The 19,223-nt window shown below is 49.6% G+C and overlaps 6 protein-coding genes across 6 annotated transcripts; 3 read left to right on the forward strand and 3 right to left on the reverse strand.

Annotated features, from left to right (window-relative positions):
- The first annotated feature begins 22 nt into the window (after positions 1–22).
- BDQ94DRAFT_140518 (translation initiation factor 6) lies at positions 23–1,745 on the forward strand. Its single transcript, XM_026765640.1, has 5 exons — positions 23–454; positions 555–626; positions 686–772; positions 843–1,031; positions 1,093–1,745. The coding sequence occupies exons 1-5, from the start codon at positions 420–422 to the stop codon at positions 1,451–1,453; spliced, it is 744 nt and encodes a 247-aa protein (XP_026628285.1). The 5' UTR covers positions 23–419; the 3' UTR covers positions 1,454–1,745.
- A 660-nt stretch (positions 1,746–2,405) lies between these two features.
- On the reverse strand, positions 2,406–6,275 carry set2 (SET and WW domain protein; the record flags this gene model as incomplete). The annotated part of the gene is made up of 4 exons (XM_026772891.1): positions 2,406–3,625; positions 3,696–3,776; positions 3,839–5,457; positions 5,753–6,275. The coding sequence occupies 4 exons, from the start codon at positions 6,273–6,275 to the stop codon at positions 2,960–2,962; spliced, it is 2,889 nt and encodes a 962-aa protein (XP_026628286.1). The 3' UTR covers positions 2,406–2,959.
- Positions 6,276–9,692: 3,417 nt separating this feature from the next.
- BDQ94DRAFT_168920 (uncharacterized protein) lies at positions 9,693–10,343 on the forward strand (the record flags this gene model as incomplete). The annotated part of the gene is made up of 2 exons (XM_026771175.1): positions 9,693–9,934; positions 10,040–10,343. 2 exons carry the CDS (start codon positions 9,693–9,695, stop codon positions 10,341–10,343), a joined length of 546 nt encoding a protein of 181 aa, XP_026628287.1.
- Positions 10,087–10,695, reverse strand: BDQ94DRAFT_140526 (uncharacterized protein). Its single transcript, XM_026765641.1, has one exon. It carries the CDS (start codon positions 10,663–10,665, stop codon positions 10,345–10,347), a length of 321 nt encoding a protein of 106 aa, XP_026628288.1. The 5' UTR covers positions 10,666–10,695; the 3' UTR covers positions 10,087–10,344.
- Positions 10,696–13,035: 2,340 nt separating this feature from the next.
- On the forward strand, positions 13,036–14,787 carry BDQ94DRAFT_11648 (putative AT DNA binding protein). The gene is made up of 3 exons (XM_026763678.1): positions 13,036–13,494; positions 13,568–13,682; positions 13,831–14,787. Exons 1-3 carry the CDS (start codon positions 13,453–13,455, stop codon positions 14,703–14,705), a joined length of 1,032 nt encoding a protein of 343 aa, XP_026628289.1. The 5' UTR covers positions 13,036–13,452; the 3' UTR covers positions 14,706–14,787.
- A 1,108-nt stretch (positions 14,788–15,895) lies between these two features.
- On the reverse strand, positions 15,896–19,030 carry BDQ94DRAFT_11666 (putative calcium/calmodulin dependent protein kinase). Its single transcript, XM_026763683.1, has 6 exons — positions 18,834–19,030; positions 18,632–18,701; positions 18,353–18,502; positions 17,493–18,284; positions 17,297–17,434; positions 15,896–17,227 (listed from the first exon to the last, which is right to left on the reverse strand). Exons 1-6 carry the CDS (start codon positions 18,917–18,919, stop codon positions 16,040–16,042), a joined length of 2,424 nt encoding a protein of 807 aa, XP_026628290.1. The 5' UTR covers positions 18,920–19,030; the 3' UTR covers positions 15,896–16,039.
- Positions 19,031–19,223: the final 193 nt, after the last annotated feature.

Below are 19,223 nucleotides of genomic sequence, written 5' to 3' on the forward strand. Positions count from 1 at the left end.
CGCCGCCTTCCACCCCGATTGGGCCTAGTGCCATGGGCGGGGCTATCGCTCGAAGCTTTTTATTTCCTCGGGCTTTTCCTCCATCACTGCGGTTCACGACCCTGCTGTGCTTTCTAAATTGCCTGCATCTTTTGGCTGATCGAGCCCCGTCTCTCTGTCAATTGCGAATCGCAAAGTCCTGTTCTAGCACTTTGTGTCCTTCTCTCGCCGTTTTCCCCGCCACGAGCCTCTTCCCGACAGGTTCTGCCTTGCCCTCACCCCGCCTTCACCACTTCCTCGAATCTCTCTCCCCTCAGCGATCTCTTCTCTCCCTCTCACGGGCACTCGACCAACTTCCTCGCTCTCTCCAAGCGAAGATATAGAATTTTCCTATCTTCACTATTCTCACCTCCGGTAGTCCGACTCCGACAGAAGGAATCATGGCGGTCCGCGCGCAGTTCGAGAACTCCAACGAGTGAGACGCACCCCGGAGAATTTTCTGCTGGCCTGCTTGACCATGCGGCCCAGACCTCGCAGCTTCTGGACTCTTGACTAACGTATTCTTCGTTTTCCAGAGTCGGTGTTTTCTCCCGTCTCACCAACTCGTACGCTATTGTTGCCATTGGCGCCTCCGAGAACTTCTACAGGTGTTTATATACCCGTTTCTGCCAGAACCACAAACCAGTCCCTTTAACGCTCCTTCCAGTGTATTCGAGGCCGAATTGCAAGATGTCATTCCCATCTGCCACGCAACCATTGCCGGAACCCGCATCGTTGGCCGTCTGACGGCAGGGTATGTCTAGATCCGATATCCATTTGGATCACTGTATCAACCCCGCTGACCATCTTGCCCCCAATATCAGAAACCGTAATGGTCTCCTCGTCCCCACCACCACGACAGACCAAGAGCTTCAACATCTCCGCAATACGCTACCCGAATCGGTCAAGATTCAACGTATAGAGGAACGTCTATCGGCTCTGGGGAACGTTATCTGCTGCAATGACCATGTTGCGCTGATCCACCCGGATCTCGAGCGGGAAACCGAAGAGATGTATGTCGTGCTGCCAATATCTGCAAGTACTGCGCTCAATGCTAACATGCTAAACCAACAGCATCGCCGATGTCCTCGGTGTCGAAGTCTTCCGTCAAACCGTCGCCGATAACGTCCTGACTGGCTCCTACATGGCCCTCTCCAACCAAGGTGGTATCGTCCACCCCAAGACCTCCATCCGTGACCAGGATGAACTTTCCTCCCTCCTGCAAGTGCCCCTCGTCGCTGGTAGTGTCAACCGCGGTAGCCCCGTCGTCGGTGCCGGCATGGTCGTGAACGACTGGCTCGCTGTCACGGGTCTGGACACGACAGCCACGGAATTGAGTGTCATTGAAAGTGTCTTCCGTCTGGGTGAGATGGGTCCCCGTGGTGTTGGAATGGGCGACGCCAACAAGGAGAGTATTGTGGAGAGTTTCTACTAGAGGGTTTTACATTTTCTTTCATCATCACGCTGTTTCCTTTTCTTTTTCTTTTTTCTTTCTCGAACATACATGAATATCCTTATTGTGCTATGAATGAATGGAATGGGTAGAATATCCGGGGGTGTGTCTGTGGATTGACTGGACTCTATTTTCTTTCCAAAAACCTATTATATTATACTCGTAGAGTAATTGGTACTAACTACCTACATAGAGAACCGACAAACTAAACGCACATATGTCATCATATGAAAACAATTGAATCCCTCCGTAACCATTGAACGCTTCTTCCATCCAGCCAAAATCCGTACTTCACATACGGTATGACCATCTACTGTTTCTCCAATTGGATTAAAGAGAAGATAGTTCAATCAAATTACTCAATCAAATCTTACCCAAGTAGCGTAGCTACGAATGTAAGTAAGTACATACAGTAAAGTAACCAATTCAGTTTATCAAGCTCTACTTTTACTATTGCATACATACGTATATACATACATACGTTACCTCCGGGGAAAAAGTAAGGGTTCTTTATCATCATAATATCAATTAAATGGCTCGTTTATAACAGATCTGGCTCTGTTCCTGTATTGTGAAGTGAATCGCTCGCTGTACGAGGGTATATATATCAGAGAATAAGTAGAAGGAAATTAGTAAGGTTGCTAGCTGCATGGCAGATGAGTAATTGATGGCTTACTGCTAGATTATTCATCTGTAGTAGTATCGGATTGATTGATGATATGATGATGGTATACATTTGTATAAGCATGTATGCACTACACTTGATTACTACTACATATGTGTGGCATTTCAGTTAAGGAAGTGGTAAAACGTTAGATATGTGCTTTTAGAAATACACTTCATGATCCTACTTGTCCTCTCTCTCCCTCTCCCTCTCTCTCTCTCTCTCTCTCTCTTCATCTTCAATAGAAAAAAAAAAAAAAAAAATAATATCCTTGTTGATTGAGTACTTTTTGTTGGTTTCCTCTCTCTCCTCTTAAGACCGGGAGGTATGCAATCATCATAGCTATCGCGGGTACGAATGGGGGGTATTCATGTTTGAACAAGGGAAAGTGATACTAAAAGGGGATAAGAATGCAAAATATTTGAAAAATAGAAATGAAAGGAAAGCCAGTCGAGAAGGAAAGAGCAACTGATAGGGAAGGAACAGAATATAGTAGAAATGAAATATCACAACGGGAGGAAGGGCAAAAGGAATAAGATGAACGGCCAAATCGAGTCAGATCATATCAGATCAAATCAAAACTAACCAGAAGCTCTCCGGACGGAAACCCCTTAAGCTGAGAAACCGGGAAGATATAGAGTAAAAAAAAAAAATGATAGAAGGAGGGTTAAAAATAGATGGCACCAATTAGTCATATCATATCAAGTCAAGTCGAACTCCTAGAACACCAGACCCGATGCTGGAACTCCCCCTGGGGGTGAAATGGATGGTGGGAATATCAGCTGGCTAGCTTTGGATTCACTAGCTGGCTGGGGTAACTCATGCTATACCCGCCCCTCGATGCCAATTTGGGATGGGTTTAGCTCCTTCACCCCGTCTTCGGGGTTGAAATGGTCGTTGTTGGTATCCATCTCCTGCCCAGGGTAGGGAGGAGGTGGTGGAGGAGGCGGAGGAGAATCAAGATCTTGTTTGTCCGCAGGAGTGGGCTCATCTGTATCGCTCTTCATGTTCCCATCTTCGCCACTTTGGCCTTGCTCGTTACCAGGGCTCATGGGAGGAGGAGGGGGTGGTGGCGGCGTAGAGGATCGTTGTCGCTTGGAAGAAGACGGGGTGGTATACTCGGTCGTGCTTCCATCACCGGTGCTTGGCTCATCCTCTCTCTTACGTTTCAGATGGCCTTGCACATCCTCTGTCATGGTCGTAGGCGTCTCGCCATCCTGTGCTGTAACCCGATCGTCCTCATCATCAGACATCTTCATGTCCGGACCGTCGTCCTCGACAACCTCGGCTGCCGCGTCGTTTGGCTTTGAATCTGGCTCCTTCGACTGCCGCTCTGCTTTCCGTTGTTCGTATGCGCGGTGCTTGGCGACAGCTTTGTCGAAGAATTCTTTGCAGAATTTTTTCACCTTCTTTTGCTGCTTGTCATCGATCTTGGTAGGGTCACCAACACGGTTGTTTTTGAAATCCGAATTAACCAATTTCTTAGCCACCTGCGTCGACAGCAATCGATTAGCTTGACCATTCTTCCTTTAGAAGAGCGTTGGGAGGCTGCGAACTCACGTCTTTGGCATAGCGTTTCAGGTCGTCTTTCGGAAGTTTATGCTTGAACTTGTCCACCACATACTTGACATGGGGATAGAGCTATTCTCGGTCAGTACTTGCGGGCCGTTTGTATCTTTCCCCTCAAACGTTGTATTACTCACCGTGTTCTCATAAATCTTCTTTCGCTTCTCTTCGCTATATGACCTCCACTTTTCTTGACCATCCTTCATATCCGGCGTTGGTCTGGACGCCTGTGGTGTAGCCGGAGTTCCGCTCTTCTCCTTTGGCGTATTCTCCTTGGCGTTCATGATGCCGTCAATGATATCCTGCAATGCCTTGTCTCTCGATTCTTTGGGGGCCGGCGGCGGTTGAGGGGCGGGTTTGGTCGGCCGTGTCCAGGTAGTATCGCCGCGAGCCGAGTAATAATAAGTCCTCCCATTTGATTCTGCTGCGAACCATCCTGGCGGGAGGGGATTGAATTGTCGACGGAAGGGTCGGGGACCGTGATGGTGGGGATTCCTCTGGCCATGTCCGCCTCGTGTTTGAGCAGCTGGGCCGCGAGGGGCTTCTATAGAGCGTGACCTCGATCGGGAACGGGACTTTGACCGTCGTCGCTCATCGCGAGTGTTCTCTCGCCGCCCGAACTGATTGACAGCTGGCGTCATGGCATTGGGATCTCTCTTCATGCGGGGAATGCGATAACCAACTTCGAGGGTTGACCAGACTTGTAGCAACGTGGCTGACTTCTTCTCCACACGCTCATCACCACAGCTGGTCAGTGGTTGGATGGTAGACTCGATCTTAGAATCGATGATCTTGTTTCGCGTCAGACGAGGAAACTTGTCGAGAATGTCGAGAATCTGTAAAACGACGTTGTGATCTTCCTTCCACATGCTCAACTGGGAGTTCAGAATCTGATATCCATGCATTTTCACCACCCGATTCCGGACTCGCTCATCATCACAGCGCTGAATTCGTCCCAGGAGCTTGACCGCGATCCATTTCTCCTTGCATTGCATGAGCGCCGCCATGACCTTGGTCACGCCATTCTCCTCCAGGGACTTCGGCTGCACACTGTCCACATATTCCTCATCGTCCTCTCCCGTCTTCTTCTTGCGTGGCCGCTTCGCGACGGCGGTGTCCCAGCCATCTGCATCGTCAATACCCAAAGCCTCGATGGTAGCATTCGACAACTTTGTGGCCCGCTCAGTCTGAGTTCTACCTCCGATAAAGCCTGTGCAGTTAGGCTCGCCGCAGTAACACGGTTGCGGATCTGCCCCGTAGCGGTCGACATTGTAGTTGAAGACGAGTTCCTCGCCAGCTTGAATGTGTCGTTCAGCAAAAATGCCCATACGAAGTTTCTCGCCAACAACCCACTTGTCGACATAACAATTGGGATTGCACGAATGGTTGCAAAACCGGCCGAGATTACCCTTTTTGGTCGCATCGACAAATTCACCCTTGCTGAGGGACATGAAATAAAAGTGCTTGATTCCCTCCTCGTCATATTGTCTCATACGGCGCCGGAATTGGCCCTCGTTGATGACCTCGCCAACATACTCAAAGATGAATTGGTGCGGTCGCAGGTCAGCCTCCGCCCGGAGACCGAACCCTTTCTTTTCCGTTTTGATCACCGCCACCGGAGCATATTCCCTTCGCTGGAATCGTTGATTCTGACATTCTGGCCCACATCCACAATCGCCCATGCATTCAATCTTGGTCGCGCGGTTAATGCAATCCGAGTCTTCTCCACATGCTAGATTTTTGGAGACCGACGGTTCTAATAATGGGTTAACTTACTAGGTCCGTAGGTGGGGGAGACACACAAAACGACACAAGAAATCAAAGAACGATCAGAAATAGGGGAAACATATCATAATAACAACTTGAAATAACAGAGTGTTCAGGTGGGAACAGAAAAGAAACAAAAAGGCAGGAGAGTAGACGAAGTGGCCGTTCCCACCCCTCAAGATGGGTTTGAGGAACGCCACCACGCGTAGGAGCCACACGGTGAAGCCAGCGACGGCGAGGTCGAGTAGACAAGCAGCACAGGAGATATCTCAGAGAAAACTCACCCCATTCCTCAGCACAATCGCATTCCATCGCATGTTCAGTATAACCCATGTATTTATTGGCGTACGTGCATGCGTCCATCAAGTCGAACGTCGCTTGAGCCTCAGCTGTGCTATCCGGCAGATGGGCGAACAACTGCGGTGGCCTTGGGACTACCTTCTGGGAAGAGCTCCGTGTTAATTTGGGAGGCTGTCCAGGCTCGAGTTTGACGATAATGTCGCCCCCGACTTTCTCCTCCACATTACCCCCATGGTTGTTCTCCGCCCCTTTCAAATTGCTTCCATCGTCTTCGTAGTTTTCTTCCTTCTTCACCAGGGCTCGAGAAGAAGACCGTGATCGTTCTGCCTTCGGGGTTGGCACGGGGGAGGCGTTGGAGGCTGCGTTTGACGATTCATCTTTGATCATGGCTCCTCCGCCGTTTGGCATGGCTGAGTTTTCGGGCGCTGCGTCGGACTCCAGCTTCATCGCGGTCACCGCATCTGCGACAGATTCTGATTGACGGTCCGCGTAGTCATGAGGGGACATGACGACACGGACGGAGCGCGCAACTTGTTCGGTGCCCGGTGGGAGATGCGCTGTGGCTAGATCGGAGGCCGCGCGAGAAAGTGGTCGCTGTGTTGCAGTTCTAGTCTCGTGGAAGACAAGAAGCAAAGAGAAGAAAAGGTAAACGGTGAAGTTCAAGAAGGGGGGCGGAAGGAGAAAAGAAAAGAAAAATAAAAAAAGAGAGAGCAAAGAAGGGAAAGTGAAGCGATGAGGAAAGCCTGGCAGAATAATTCGACGAGAACTTGACCACCAAAGTCGCAAGTCAAAGCATCGCCCACGTTTTCCGCGGATGCCAAGAATACCTCGAGGGTAGAAAGGGTCGAGAGCAAGGTTCCACGACCACCCAGTGTTAGCCGGGAATATCCTTCAGAGAGAACTGAGAGATTGAGAAGACATTCCTTTCAGTGTTATTGTCATTCTATTCTAAGCCACGGCGGTCTATTCTATGTCCTAGTCACTACCCATTCACTTCGACTTAACGATCCTGTCGCTCAGTATACAAACCCGTCCCCCGCCCATTCAGACCATGACAATAGTCCTTTCAGTATTGATATGTTTCTTTCAAGCAGAAAAAAAGGTCTAATCGGATATGCGAAGTTGATCACGCATTGGATTGTACCTCTATTCTCATTCACTGTGAATACATCGCTTTCACAGTTGAGACATCGGGTGCCTGACGCGTGTTATCATCCCAGCGAGAGTATTTGCATTCCAACTAATCTTAACCGAGTATCGCCCCAGCATAAACCACCCATGCTTAACTCGGGGTCCACTAACAGCCACTTGTTATATGTGGTTTTTTTCTGCCCTTCAGACCTCTGTGAGTCGTGAGTGTTCAATACTGTGGCTATCGTGGATTATGAAAATCTGGGCACCCGGTTTCACGGTGTCATGGTGCTTGGACGGGCAGATCTGGTAGGAATCATGTTGTCATAATCCCTAAGTAGGTGTTCGGCTCTGCGATACCTTCGCGAAAATCAGAGTGTCAGCAGAAGCACTAGAAATGATTCCTTTCTGAGCAAAGCTGCCTTTCCATGGAGTTATGAGACCTGGACATTGCATTCGGAGCCAAGATCAAGCCAACGACCGAAGAAACGGGAATGCAGAAACGGACTACAATTAATGGTGAAATGACAGGCCAGGCAAGACAAAACGAAGGGTATCGTAGGTCAAAGCACAGGGGAGTAACTTGAGATTCGTAATCCTGGGAGATACAGACTTACTGTACCATCTCATGTCCAGCTACCCCTTCCTGTCGCATCTTCCGAGGACGGGGCACCGGGTAGTTATGAAGCAGGAAGAGCGCGTGAAAGCTAAGACGACCGGCACCTGCAGATGGGGAGACGGAGAGACTGTCCTCCAACCAACTTGCGGTTCGCTTATGCGGGAGTCAAAATCATAGGCCACGAGACGCCCAAATCACCAAAGCTAGGGCTAGGGTCCGCCTGGCCATGCAGCTCCCTCTTCTAATCCTCCTATCCAATGGCTGGATGGTGGTCGGACGGAAGATCAAATGGCAACATGGATTCCACGGCCGGCGTACTGGACTCACATGCAGTGGAGAACGCAGGTAGAAAGGATCTGCAAGAGAAGCATTGGGACGCAACGCAACGACTGTACTGGACATGTCGATTTCAGAAGCATTTCTTCTATCGTGCTTCCAGACTGACGTGGTTCGGGGCGGCTAGCGATTGGAGGAGGCCGTCGCATTTTGGGTAAATACAGGCAGGATGTATATGCACTCCGTAGGTAGCGTAGCAGAGTTCAAATGAATGGTGGTCAGGTAGACTTAGCCGGAACGGATGGAGTCGAATGGGATCACTACCATTCTAATGGCAGCACTAGAGTAAACGGAATCTCCATCCGGAGCAGGGACGGACCTAGCACGGAGAACTCACTGGATGACTGGACTGATCTCGAGAATCCCAGATGCAGGCCGTCCCACGCCGGACGGAACGCTCCAATTCTTCTCGGAGTCCGTGCTTAGTTTGAACTTTCTTTCTGTGAAACCTTTCCTCTGAACCATGGGACCTGGCAGTGATCCCCAGCCCTTCAGCATTTAAAGTAAGGAAAGAGAGGGAGGGGCGAATCGTCATACAGAACCTGTGTGGCTAGTCAAAAGTAAGACGGGAGGTGATGGGAAATTGAAGCCACGAAAATCAGGATAGGACCATGCATGAACCGGTGTTGCCTCGATGGAATGGGTTGGATTACCACAGAGGAAGTTGGTCTGTATGTACTACAACACTATACTACTAGTATGGTATGGTATTGATTATTAGTATTATTATTGACTAGGATGAGGGGGAATTTGTTTTGGGGCCATTACAGAGAGAGTACCTACACATCTAGAGAGCCTCCCAGGTAACTGGTACCTATCGAGTATCTGTCTGGGTCTCACCAGTCGTGACAGGTACCTTTTTTTCAAAGCAAACCCACCAGCACTGATGTTCAGGCCTTGGGTTGTCCCTCCGGTGTACCCCGTTAGGTACACGGCACACTATAGTGAGATAGCAGAGACCTATAGCCGAGGATTATGGTATGTGATCCACATGCGTGCATTTCATCGCTGCTTAGGGCCAATGTCCCTCTCTCTCGCAGAACACCAGGTGCTTCTTATTATTTTCTTATATTTTTAGGGCTCATAGAAAAGGAAAGCATGAGGTATCATAATCATTACAAATTTTAGCTACTTAACGTAAAAAAGAGTGTGCGTAAGACGAGGAGGGAAATTCGAAAGGCGAGGTGAAATCATGATGGGCTCAATGAATAAGCGTAGGAATCGACTAACTTACTAACTAATGCAGAGTATCGGTGGGTTGTCAAAAGGCACATCTGTGCGCAGAAGAGGCAGACCGTCTTAGAAGATGGATCTTGCACCGAAGCGCAGGCTAATTCTTCCACACAAATATTCTCTAGTGGATATCATCAGTTGCCTTCTTCAGGAAGGTACAACTACATACTAGATACTTCCCTCGTAAAGTCTAACTAGTCATGCATCTTTAAATGAATTTTTCCGCTATACTCCCACACGGTGAAGTGAAAATAGACACTAAAGCATACACAGTCGTGCACATACACACGCACATAGAGGAGGAATACTATAGAAATTCTTGCAATTTGAGTCCACAGAGTATAATTAATATTAGGAAAGAGAATACTAAGGAATACTACCATGACAACGATGAACATTCCTGGCGAAGGGTGAAGATACGTTGGTCTGAAGTTAATTAACCTACTAGGGCGCCTAGTGTGCAAAGAACAGCATCAGCACCATACATCGGTCAAACTTGCGAAGACAAGCTCCAGAGACTGAATGATAATCTCCTTCGACACTGTGTAAACATACCGAACGTAGAAAAGAACAAATAGATCATAAGCTTATGATTGGATTATTTCATGTCAATTTTCTTCATCAATCGGATCTTTTCTCTAGAAAATTCACCACGATTTTACGCACCGCAAAGTTTCCAAGCCCTCGCCAGCGTTTACCGCAGTCTGGAATTTCCCTTCAGTTACAAGCGCTACGGGTACCTGAGGTGTGGGTCTGCCACCAATGTTCCCGCCTGCCAGGAAGTCACCGGTACCTCCGCGGCGGGTACCGAAGTGCTGGCTTACCAAACCAAACAGCGGCCAGTAGGGTAAGCTTACCTGGTTGCCGGAAGGTTCTACCTTTCTTAGTGGTAGTCTTCAGTGGTAACTACTACCAAGTCAGTATGGTACGGTCAGCGGTTAATTGGTTACAGACTGCGCCACAGGCCCCTCTGCCATTCCCCAAAGGAAAGTCTTCCTCGTCTCGGAACTCCCTTTGTTTCGATCTTCCCCTTTTCCCGCGATGTGCTTCGTTCTCTTGGTCGATTTGACCCCGAAATCCCCGCTCATCTCCATTACGGTACTGTTGATCAATGGATACGGTCGCTTTCCATCCTGGTTGTGAACGACCGTGATTCGGACTCGTCGGGGAAGGTCGAAGAAAGCCGGTGGAAACCCATCGGCCTCAGTGACAACCTGTCCATGCAGGACTATAGTGGACTACCATCTGACGGTTGATTCATGTTGGCGGGGCTTTGCTACTCCTGCATGGTTCTCGTGCATGGGCCATTGTCTGTCTCGATCCGATGTTACGATGCACAGGTGCAGACAGACCACTTTGCTTTCTCGCATTGCTACTAATAATACTTACTTGTTGGCCATCGCCCGATAATCGATCCGTCAAATGAAAATCAGCGGCAACATTACCTAGATCGTCACCACGATGACCTGACAATGTACTGTGTAGTACTAGCCGGCTAGCGAGTTCACAAGCGCGGTGGTATGAGCCCAGCCTGCCTTGTGGGGGAAGGCTTTTTGTCGGCTGGTCGGTCTGCTTCATCTCTTCCCGATGGATTTTTTTTGTTGTCCCTGAGCGCCCGCCGTTCCGACCAATTTGGCCGGGCAAAAAAAAAAAAAAAAAATAAAAAAGAAGAAATAATATGAAAAATAAAATGCAACCGAGGGTTTGGGGAATTGAATTTATAAAGAAGGACAAAATAATTTAGGGAAGAGAAGAACGACCGCAGAAATTGCTTCTACGCAACGATCCATACTGTGGCCGGCAGCTACCTATTGTTGTTGATTGTCATTTGTTATGGGGTTTGTTTTCTCCTTTTTTTTATCATATCCTACTGAGGTTCCAGAGAGATTCTCATCCCGGTGGTCTACATGAGCTCTCGTCCATGCACTCATCTGCTCCGATGCTAGACAGGATGAGCAACACTGTGAGTGGACTGGAAGTATCCAGTCAGACGGCTTAGTGTCTGGGCTGACCGTTCCGGAACATCCTTGCAGCCTTCGTTCAATCGCCTTCTGCACTAACGGGATCCATCCTCTCTACCCAGCCTCCAGGATTTTGCTCTCGTCCGCGCCTATTGCGGAGCCCAACACCCCCACTCTGCGGTTATCAACCACCTCCGCTGCTATCATTTTCTGCCAGTCATCGCCGGATGCATTCCCGCTATCGTGAATAGGGCCAATGCATGCTTCTGCATTTTCCTGTAACTGTATGCATTACAGTACCGCGGACTGACACAAGAGACAATTTGCTGTCGGGATGGATCGACCGCACTACCTACTTCCGGGCCCCAACCCCGAACCTCGTTCTCTAAGGATAGGAGAGCCTTCATTTCTGAGCAACCTGTCGATTCCAGGCCATTGACCCAACATCTTGGGGCGCCCGTACCCACCCATCAATAATGGTCTGTCGCCCATCATGTACCGTCAGAACGCGCTGCGTCCCGTGAGAGGGTCTTTTTGCCCCAGAGGAACGCCTCTTGACCCAGAGGCGGCAAGTCTTGCCTTCCTGGATATGCCTAGACGATCCTCTTCTGTTTTCTTCTTATGTTTTTATTACTATTATTGTTATTTTTGTTTTCCCTTTTATTTGCCCATGTTATGTTATTTCTTTACTTCTCATCTCATTTGCCATCGTCTTCCCAACTTCTCCACCCCTTATTTAGTGCACAGGACTTTAACTTTGTCTGATTTCGTAGCCAGGGCGTACAGCAGTAGCCGCAGGCTGTTGTTGCATTGCTTCTTCACGCCGAGTCGGTTTTGGTCTTGTGGCCCCCCTGCTCCTGTTACCCGTCCGGGTTTACATCGTTTCCCAGCTTTCATGCATCTTTAGCCTTTCGCTGCTTTTTTGGCACCCCTCCTGGTCTTATTCGAACTGGCTCGGAAATTCCAGAGCTAACGCGCCCCTCCCGGTTGAGCGTGCGGTTGGCTTTCCTCCCCCCTCTCCCCTTCCCCTCTACTGCGAATGCCACCGACACTTGATGGCATTTGAAACCATCGCTCTTGAAACACTATCCTCTTCTCGGTAGCTTCCGGTCTAGTCCCTCTCTGGCAGTTTGGGCTGGGGTCCGCTGTCCTTGATTCGAAAGTCACTTAAGTTCTGACCCCATTGTGGCTCTCTTTTCGTCCTCGACTCTCCAAAAGTCGCAGGTCGCAAGGTAGAGGGGAAGCTAAAGAATAGGAGTCCCTGCAGCCTTCCTCTTGCCAACCGGCCGCATGTCTGGCATCTGCACCAGTGCTCTCCTGCGCAGCCCCGACTTAAAAAGTCCGTTTGGCTAGAAAACGTTTTTGAGAGGGTACGGTGTTACCTCACTACTGGTCGAGCGTCTCTCTTCCCCCCTTTTCCCTCTTCTTACATTCGTTTTCACCCTCGAGGTGGTACCAGTATGCACCGTTGAAACTATTCATTCCAGAAATCCATTCGATCTCCAGCGACGACGGCGGCCAACTGCCCTGACGTTTCTCTCTTAGGGCCACGATCCACTTTGGTTCCATCGTTTATTTTTATCTCCGTTCCCTTTTGCCTTCTTTTGATTTTAAATTCTTTATTTTAATTCCCCTTGTTTTCTTCTTTTTTCGTCCTTTTGGAACCTTCCCAGGCCTTTGTTTAACGCGGTGACCTGAATCGCAGAGGCAACTGTTATCCATTCGGAGGTGTTCCTACTGGGTTGTTTCGTTTCTATAGCCTCTCCTTACGCCGTCTACTCTTGATTCTTCTCTTGCGATCTCTCATGTGTTTTACTACCCCGGTGAACGATTTTCTGACTTTCAATGTCTGCTATTCAACCCATGTGCATCGGCTCATCTTCCTTTCATTCGTTTGCTGACCATTGCTTTGACCCTCTTCCTCTTTCTTGACATCGATTCGCTGCTCTCCTAGCTTGCTTTTGCATCTCTATCTAAGAACCCACGTGTTGATACACTCACTGGTGTAGACGCATCGTTCCATTTGGGAGGCTCCGTGGCAATTCTGTTCTTCCGTTTTATTGTTTCCCTGCTCTATCTAAGAACCCACGTGTTGATACACTCACTGGTGTAGACGCATCGTTCCATTTGGGAGGCTCCGTGGCAATTCTGTTCTTCCGTTTTATTGTTTCCCTGCTCTTGTTATCTTTTCTCCGGTCCCTTGTCGACTCGTGCTTGGTGCGTGTCAACCTGATTGGCGTTGTGTTTTGCCCTTCACTGTTCTACATCCGTAGTCGCGTGACGCGTCACTCTTTATATTTTGCTTCCAGTCTAGATTCTGGGGTCAGTTTTACATTCAGTTCGCGTGTTGGGTTAATCCTCAAGCAGGGAAACTGCCTCATTATACTTCCATGGTCTGCTGGCTATGTCGAATCAACCAGAGAGGCCATGGACTGAGGAGGAGAAGGTAGGATTTCCAATTCTCGCCCCTCTGCCGTCGCAATCACCGGTGCTTTCTGCTGACGGAGGTATGGCTCTAGTATACTCTGCTTACGGAGATCTTGAAGAAGGCCCGAGTGCCTTCGAGCCATCTTGTCAGAATGATCAGGGATTTCAACATTACCCCAAGCTGGGCGGATATACCCCTTCCTCCAGGTACAGATCCGCCAGCACCTTCCGCTTGTCCTCTGCCCCGAACAGCTTGAGTTAATGCGACTCACCTCCTGTTCGCATTGACTGGGACGAGGGCATTCTTTCATACGTTGGATAGTTGACTTAGCATTGCTGATCTGATTCTGTCCAGGTCGCTCCCTCAACTCCTGCCAAATAGCGTTCTGTAACATGCTGCAACATGTCCAAATTTCCGTCACTCACAGCCTCGGCTCGATTCCTCCGCAACCCCATGAACCTTCCGTACCAGCAACCGTCCCTCTAGAGAGCAGTAGCGTCTTGCGCAAGAGGCCCTTGATTCCTTCTGACAGAACAATCCGTGCCCCGCGTGCGATACAACCACGCCCTGCGACAAGCACCGCTTCCTACAGTAGCGAAAGTGGAGCTTCGGCCCTCTTGTCTCCAAGTTCAGAGAGCGTCACTGCCAGAGGAGAGCCTCCACGGAAGCGTGGACGGCCTAGTAAGGCGGAATCGGAACGGCGCAAAGCAGCTGCTGAGGCTCGTGGAGAAACGTATCCACCCCCACGGCGGTCTGGATCCCACAAGCTGAAAGTTTCGTCTACGCCCACTAGTCCCTCCGGAGTCGCGCCAGGGTTGCCGTCATTTTCGCCCCAGGCGAGCAGTAGTCGGCCACAGGATTTACCACGACATGAAATGCACTACGTTCCTCCGCCAGGGAGGCCAATTCCACTGATGGGGCCGAGTAGCGACGAGCGACCGAGGGATATGCCGAATCAAGACATGAGCTCTTCGATGCGAGAGCTACCACGTCCGGAGATAAGACAGACTTTGCCATCACCCGGAACCCTACAGTTAGGTCATAGAGAAACACCACTTATACGAAGGGAACCGGGGGTGTCTTTTGAGCCTCTCCCACCAGACAGACATCCTTTCTCCCAAAGCAACCGGAGGAGTCTCATTCATCCTACTAGCAGATATCCAGATGAACCGCCCACACCAGCCTCTGATTTACCTATATCCAGACCACCAGACCACAGGCCGGAATGACATAAAGAATAAGCACACAGCGTCTCAGATTTCCCGAATAACTATGGCATGACAAACGAATTACAACATTGAACATGAATGATAGTTAGCATTGGTTCGGATTTTCTCACCAGCAAATCGGAATGTAACGAAAGCAAGGCAATGAGCGCCACATCCTTCATACGTTATTTCTTCTTCTCTCCCCATCTCACATTCTTGCGTATCGGGGTCCCGCTCTTCGGCGGGGCGACTTGATGGACAATTTGATTGCTCATGCTTGGCGGATTGATATGCCTATAACCGAGTTGAAGCGTCCGACAGACATGTCCAATTTTGCTTTCTCTGGGCTGGCTTAACTTGCGCATATCTGGCTGAAGCTGTGCAAAAGTCGGTCAACGCCGTCACCAAGTCCTAATTGGTCCACTTTCCTTGATCAATTGCCTGCGTTTTTTCTTTCCTTATGCGTACATGCACCTTAATGATGCACTGAATTGATGATCTTCCATGCATATTGAAATCTGCACATCATCGGGCTTTCGGAGCACTATTTCAAAGTCTCCATTCAGACGAACATTATGAATATGACGTGACCTATTGACATTACTTGTTTTGGGCATAATTTTCCTTGTCCTGCATCATGTGCCCTCTCTCTCCCCCCTCTCTTGTTGGCATTCTTCCTTCTCCACTAGCCATCTCCTCCTCCTCCTCCTCTTCTTCTTCTTCTTCTTCTTCTTCTTCTTCTTCTTCCTCTTCCTTTATTTCCTCGACCTCTCCGCTGTCTCTGGGCGTGTGGTCTCCTATGGTCAGGACCTAATATATTGTATAATTACTAATTTTTTAGTGATCAGATCTTGACAAGGTTGTATGTACAGCTTCTCAGCTCTTTTCTCAAAAGGTCATCGTGCCATTCTGGAGAAAGACAAACGGAGGATCGAAAGAATATGAAGAGGAGCAAGCACCATCAAGCACAGCTCCAAACCCGTAGGCGCCAGATTCAACATCACTGGTCTTGGCGCGTTCCGATTTCTTGCACGCCGTAGTATGTATTTTCGGAAATGAGCACGCATGTCGAGCTTGTGGCTGGCTGGGGAGGTTTCATCTCGTCGCCAATATTGATACCGAGTGTTCTAAGGATTCTACATTACACTGATATATCTATGCGTTGTCAGAAATATGATCTGACATGACTACAGTGGGGAATGAATGTGTCGCCAGATAATTTCTTTCTTATTTCTGGCTGCTGCATGCATTGGCAATAATGTTACCCTTTCTATCTATTATATTTAACCATAACTCCGTAGTTGCCCGCTGTCAACCTGTCTGTACCCAGGGCGGTACCACCATCATTCTCTCAATCACGGATCCTGACTACTCCTAACCCGATCAAGCAAGGACTTTAGCCTGATTGACGAGGATGTTTCTGATGGATTCGATGTCTCAAGGGCACTAGTAGTGGTGGTGCCGGCCGCCGCAGACAACGATGCGACTGGCTCCGGATTACCACCAGAGGTAGATGGCGCGAATTGGCGGAATGGTGCCGGTTTTTGATTCTCTGCAGCCTGTTGTGCTTTTTGTTCTTGTTGCCGTTGTTGTTGCTCCAGTTGGAGTCTGATAGCGCTGACGGCAGAGCTCAGGCTTAGGCCTGTGTTCTTTCGGCCCGATGCTATAGCTGAATCGGGTGTATGTTGTCCTACAAGTTTTTTCACATCGTCTCGTCCTTCCACGCGCCGGGTGAGGTACATCTTGGGGATGGTGCCTTGTCGGGGGAGGGTACGGGTTCGGATGCGTTCTATTTCTTGTCGATAGGCGGTCTCGTAGATGTCGAAGTCGGCGGCTCCGGGTGACTCGCTTACGATCGGGTGGGAAGCGTCTATATCCATCTCGTCGGGTTCGGCAGATATCATGGTGTCGGGTTCTTCGAATATGGGATCGGTGTCGGGATCAATGTTGGATTGGTTGGACGAGCCGGTGTATGTTGATGGTCCGATGTATAGGAACGGAAATTCCTCCTCCAGGGGATCGCGTGCGTGGCCACGGGTTCCTTCAACGCTGCGTTTTGTGGTGACCGAGCTTGCTCGGGATAGCGGGACGAAAGGAGATGGGGACTGAGGGGTGGAGTTGGGTTGGAAATCGTCAATCGACCCGCCGGCGATATTGTGACTGCGAATAGACCCGGAATCTTTCCGTTCAGGCTCCATTCGGGATGCATTCCTGCTATTGCTGCCTGATGCAGGACCGGTTTTACCGTGATGGCTGAGAGACTCGCTGCCGTCGGTAGGCTGGTTGGGAATTAGATCCTCGCGACGCTGATGGAAGCCTTGCAGCACGTTGTCACGTTCCCAAGGTCGTCTATTATACATGTTTAGACTTTGGCTCTTGTTGAGGATGGGCATATTGCCGGTGGCCGTGAAGCTCTCCTCTGGCTCCATCTCCATAGGAGGCTCAACAAAGTGCGTTTCGTATTCTTGACCAAGTATACTCTGCATGGGTGGGTCTGCCTTTGCCGGGTCGATCAGCCTTTTGAAGTGCGTTACCGCTTTGATCTATCGGAAATGTTAGCCTGAATCTTACCAGCCACGATAGTAATATCTGCAATGAGGGTGTCAACGTACCACGGCCATGACATGACCAATATTCCTCGTAATGGCGGAGTTCATCTCTTCTTCTGTGGGCAGACCGACGATCTCAGCGGTGTTCTCGCTCTCAGATAAAAGAGGATCAAGCCCATTCTTGGTCACCCAAGGGTGTTCCTGTATGCAGTCTATGAGTAAGACAATGGCGTACAGACAGCGTTTATGTTTCACCTACCCGCAACTCCTCCATTGGTATGCGCTTGGCCGGGTCTTTTTCAAGGATTCGGAACATCAGATCCTTGAAATTTTCGTCGGTCTCTCCCTCGCATACAACAGGGTCGTTCTTGATGGCTTCGTAAAGCTCAAAGATGCTTTGCTTCTCAAACGGGAGTCTACCATACCGAAGGCAGTAGAGTGTGACCCCCATAGACCATATGTCCGTGGCTTTGCCCGAGACATCACCGTGTCTCACGACGCACAGTTCCGGCGGAAGAAAGGCAGGAGAACCTGCTGACTTTGCAGTGAACATGTTTGAATCCTTCTCGAACATCTCCGACACTCCAAAGTCAACGACCTTCAAGACATCGTCACTCGTCAATAGACAGTTGTCCGGTTTGATATCTCGATGTACGATACCCTGCGCATGTAGATATTCGATTCCTAAAATCAGATCGCGGAACCAACAGCGGCATTGGTCATCATCATAAGGATCGGCTCGTTCCTCGAGCCCGACCTTCATGATCACTCCTTTCTTGCACATCTCCATGACCATGTATAGCGAGTCCTCTGTAGGATCATCGAGGACTTCTATTAGAGACACAAGGTTATTGTGATTCAGCTTCTTCATGATGGCAATTTCTTCCTTGATCAAGTAAAGGGCGTTTTCCTTGTGCTCATCCCCACCCGGCGCGCGGCGATGCAGCGGGGAGTTGAATCCATCTGAAGGACGCTTAGGGCCTCGAGGCCTGCGCAGAAGATGCGACTGCGCCCGTTTCCGTAGACGAGCCTTGGAGAATTCCTTTACAGCCTGAACGGTACATTCTCGGTCAGCTTCTTCAGGATATAGCCGAGATGATGTTGCGCAGGGACAAGTACATATTCGTTTCCAAACTGGTCAGTGGCAAGATGCACCGCTCCGAATGAGCCTCTGCCGATCTCCTGCTTGATCACGTATTGATTGATCCGGTGCTCAGCAGTGCCATCATCCTGGCTGGTATAATACTCGGATCGAGCATTAAGCGTTTCCTAGCAACAACAGTTAGCAACGGAGCTATACAATGAAGAGGCAGACGTAGTCATAAGCGGTAATCAAAGAACACATATGAGAACGCATGAACAAAGCAATAAAATAAAAATAAAATAGAAATAACCTACCTTGACTGGGCGCCTGACTATCGGGTTCCGGCGATGATGTCTCTGGGGGCTTTCGTATGAAGGGGTGGAACTAATTTCCGAAGTCGATGTGAATCAGTATCCCCATGTAGGAGCATCCGGGAAGAATGAACGATTGAAGAAAGCCAGAGACAGGCCTGAGGGCAGTTTGGGAGGATGAGACGAGCAAAGCAGTGCAACTCACACACAGCGAAAGGGCGGCAGAGGTGGCCGCTCGGTGGTGATCGGACTGGCACCCTGCTGGGGGAGCTCGGCGTCCCCTGAGGCCATTGGAAGATGTCGACGACGGAGCACCCGCGGCAAGGATTTAGGGGCCCGAGTGTTTCACACAAAGATCGGAACTTGGCTGTCTTGGTTGGCTGTGACAAGGAGAGGAAAAATGACGGTTGCCTGTGATGAAGTGTGGGGAAAGATCGGGGTTTACGAGGCGATGGAGATAAGCAGCCGTTGCGCCGAAGTCACGATTTGGCAAGAGGGACCGGCTGAAGAAGGTTCAGTGTTGTGGAACAGGGGACTCCAGAGGAGGAGGAGGAGGCGAGATGAGGGAAGATTTGTTTTCTCCTCGAGGGTGTGG

Source organism: Aspergillus welwitschiae (genome assembly GCF_003344945.1).
Source record: "Aspergillus welwitschiae strain CBS 139.54b unplaced genomic scaffold BDQ94scaffold_10, whole genome shotgun sequence".
NCBI classification, from domain to species: Eukaryota; Fungi; Ascomycota; class Eurotiomycetes; order Eurotiales; family Aspergillaceae; genus Aspergillus; species Aspergillus welwitschiae.

What these genes read in the sequence shown, in the direction of transcription:
- BDQ94DRAFT_11666 (XM_026763683.1), bottom strand. Translation starts at nt 18,919, where the DNA reads ATGGCCTCAGGGGACGCCGAGCTCCCCCAGCAGGGTGCCAGTCCGATC. An exon ending in CTGCCGCCCTTTCGCTGTGT is followed by an intron (nt 18,702 to 18,833) that starts GTGAGTTGCACT and finishes TTCGGAAATTAG; the next exon opens with TTCCACCCCTTCATACGAAA. An exon ending in TTGGTCATGTCATGGCCGTG is followed by an intron (nt 17,228 to 17,296) that starts GTACGTTGACAC and finishes CATTTCCGATAG; the next exon opens with ATCAAAGCGGTAACGCACTT.
- BDQ94DRAFT_11648 (XM_026763678.1), top strand. Translation starts at nt 13,453, where the DNA reads ATGTCGAATCAACCAGAGAGGCCATGGACTGAGGAGGAGAAG. An exon ending in CATGGACTGAGGAGGAGAAG is followed by an intron (nt 13,495 to 13,567) that starts GTAGGATTTCCA and finishes GTATGGCTCTAG; the next exon opens with TATACTCTGCTTACGGAGAT. An exon ending in GGATATACCCCTTCCTCCAG is followed by an intron (nt 13,683 to 13,830) that starts GTACAGATCCGC and finishes GATTCTGTCCAG; the next exon opens with GTCGCTCCCTCAACTCCTGC.
- BDQ94DRAFT_140526 (XM_026765641.1), bottom strand. Translation starts at nt 10,665, where the DNA reads ATGAAGCAGACCGACCAGCCGACAAAAAGCCTTCCCCCACAAGGCAGG.
- BDQ94DRAFT_140518 (XM_026765640.1), top strand. Translation starts at nt 420, where the DNA reads ATGGCGGTCCGCGCGCAGTTCGAGAACTCCAACGA. An exon ending in GCCTCCGAGAACTTCTACAG is followed by an intron (nt 627 to 685) that starts GTGTTTATATAC and finishes CGCTCCTTCCAG; the next exon opens with TGTATTCGAGGCCGAATTGC. An exon ending in GAGCGGGAAACCGAAGAGAT is followed by an intron (nt 1,032 to 1,092) that starts GTATGTCGTGCT and finishes CTAAACCAACAG; the next exon opens with CATCGCCGATGTCCTCGGTG.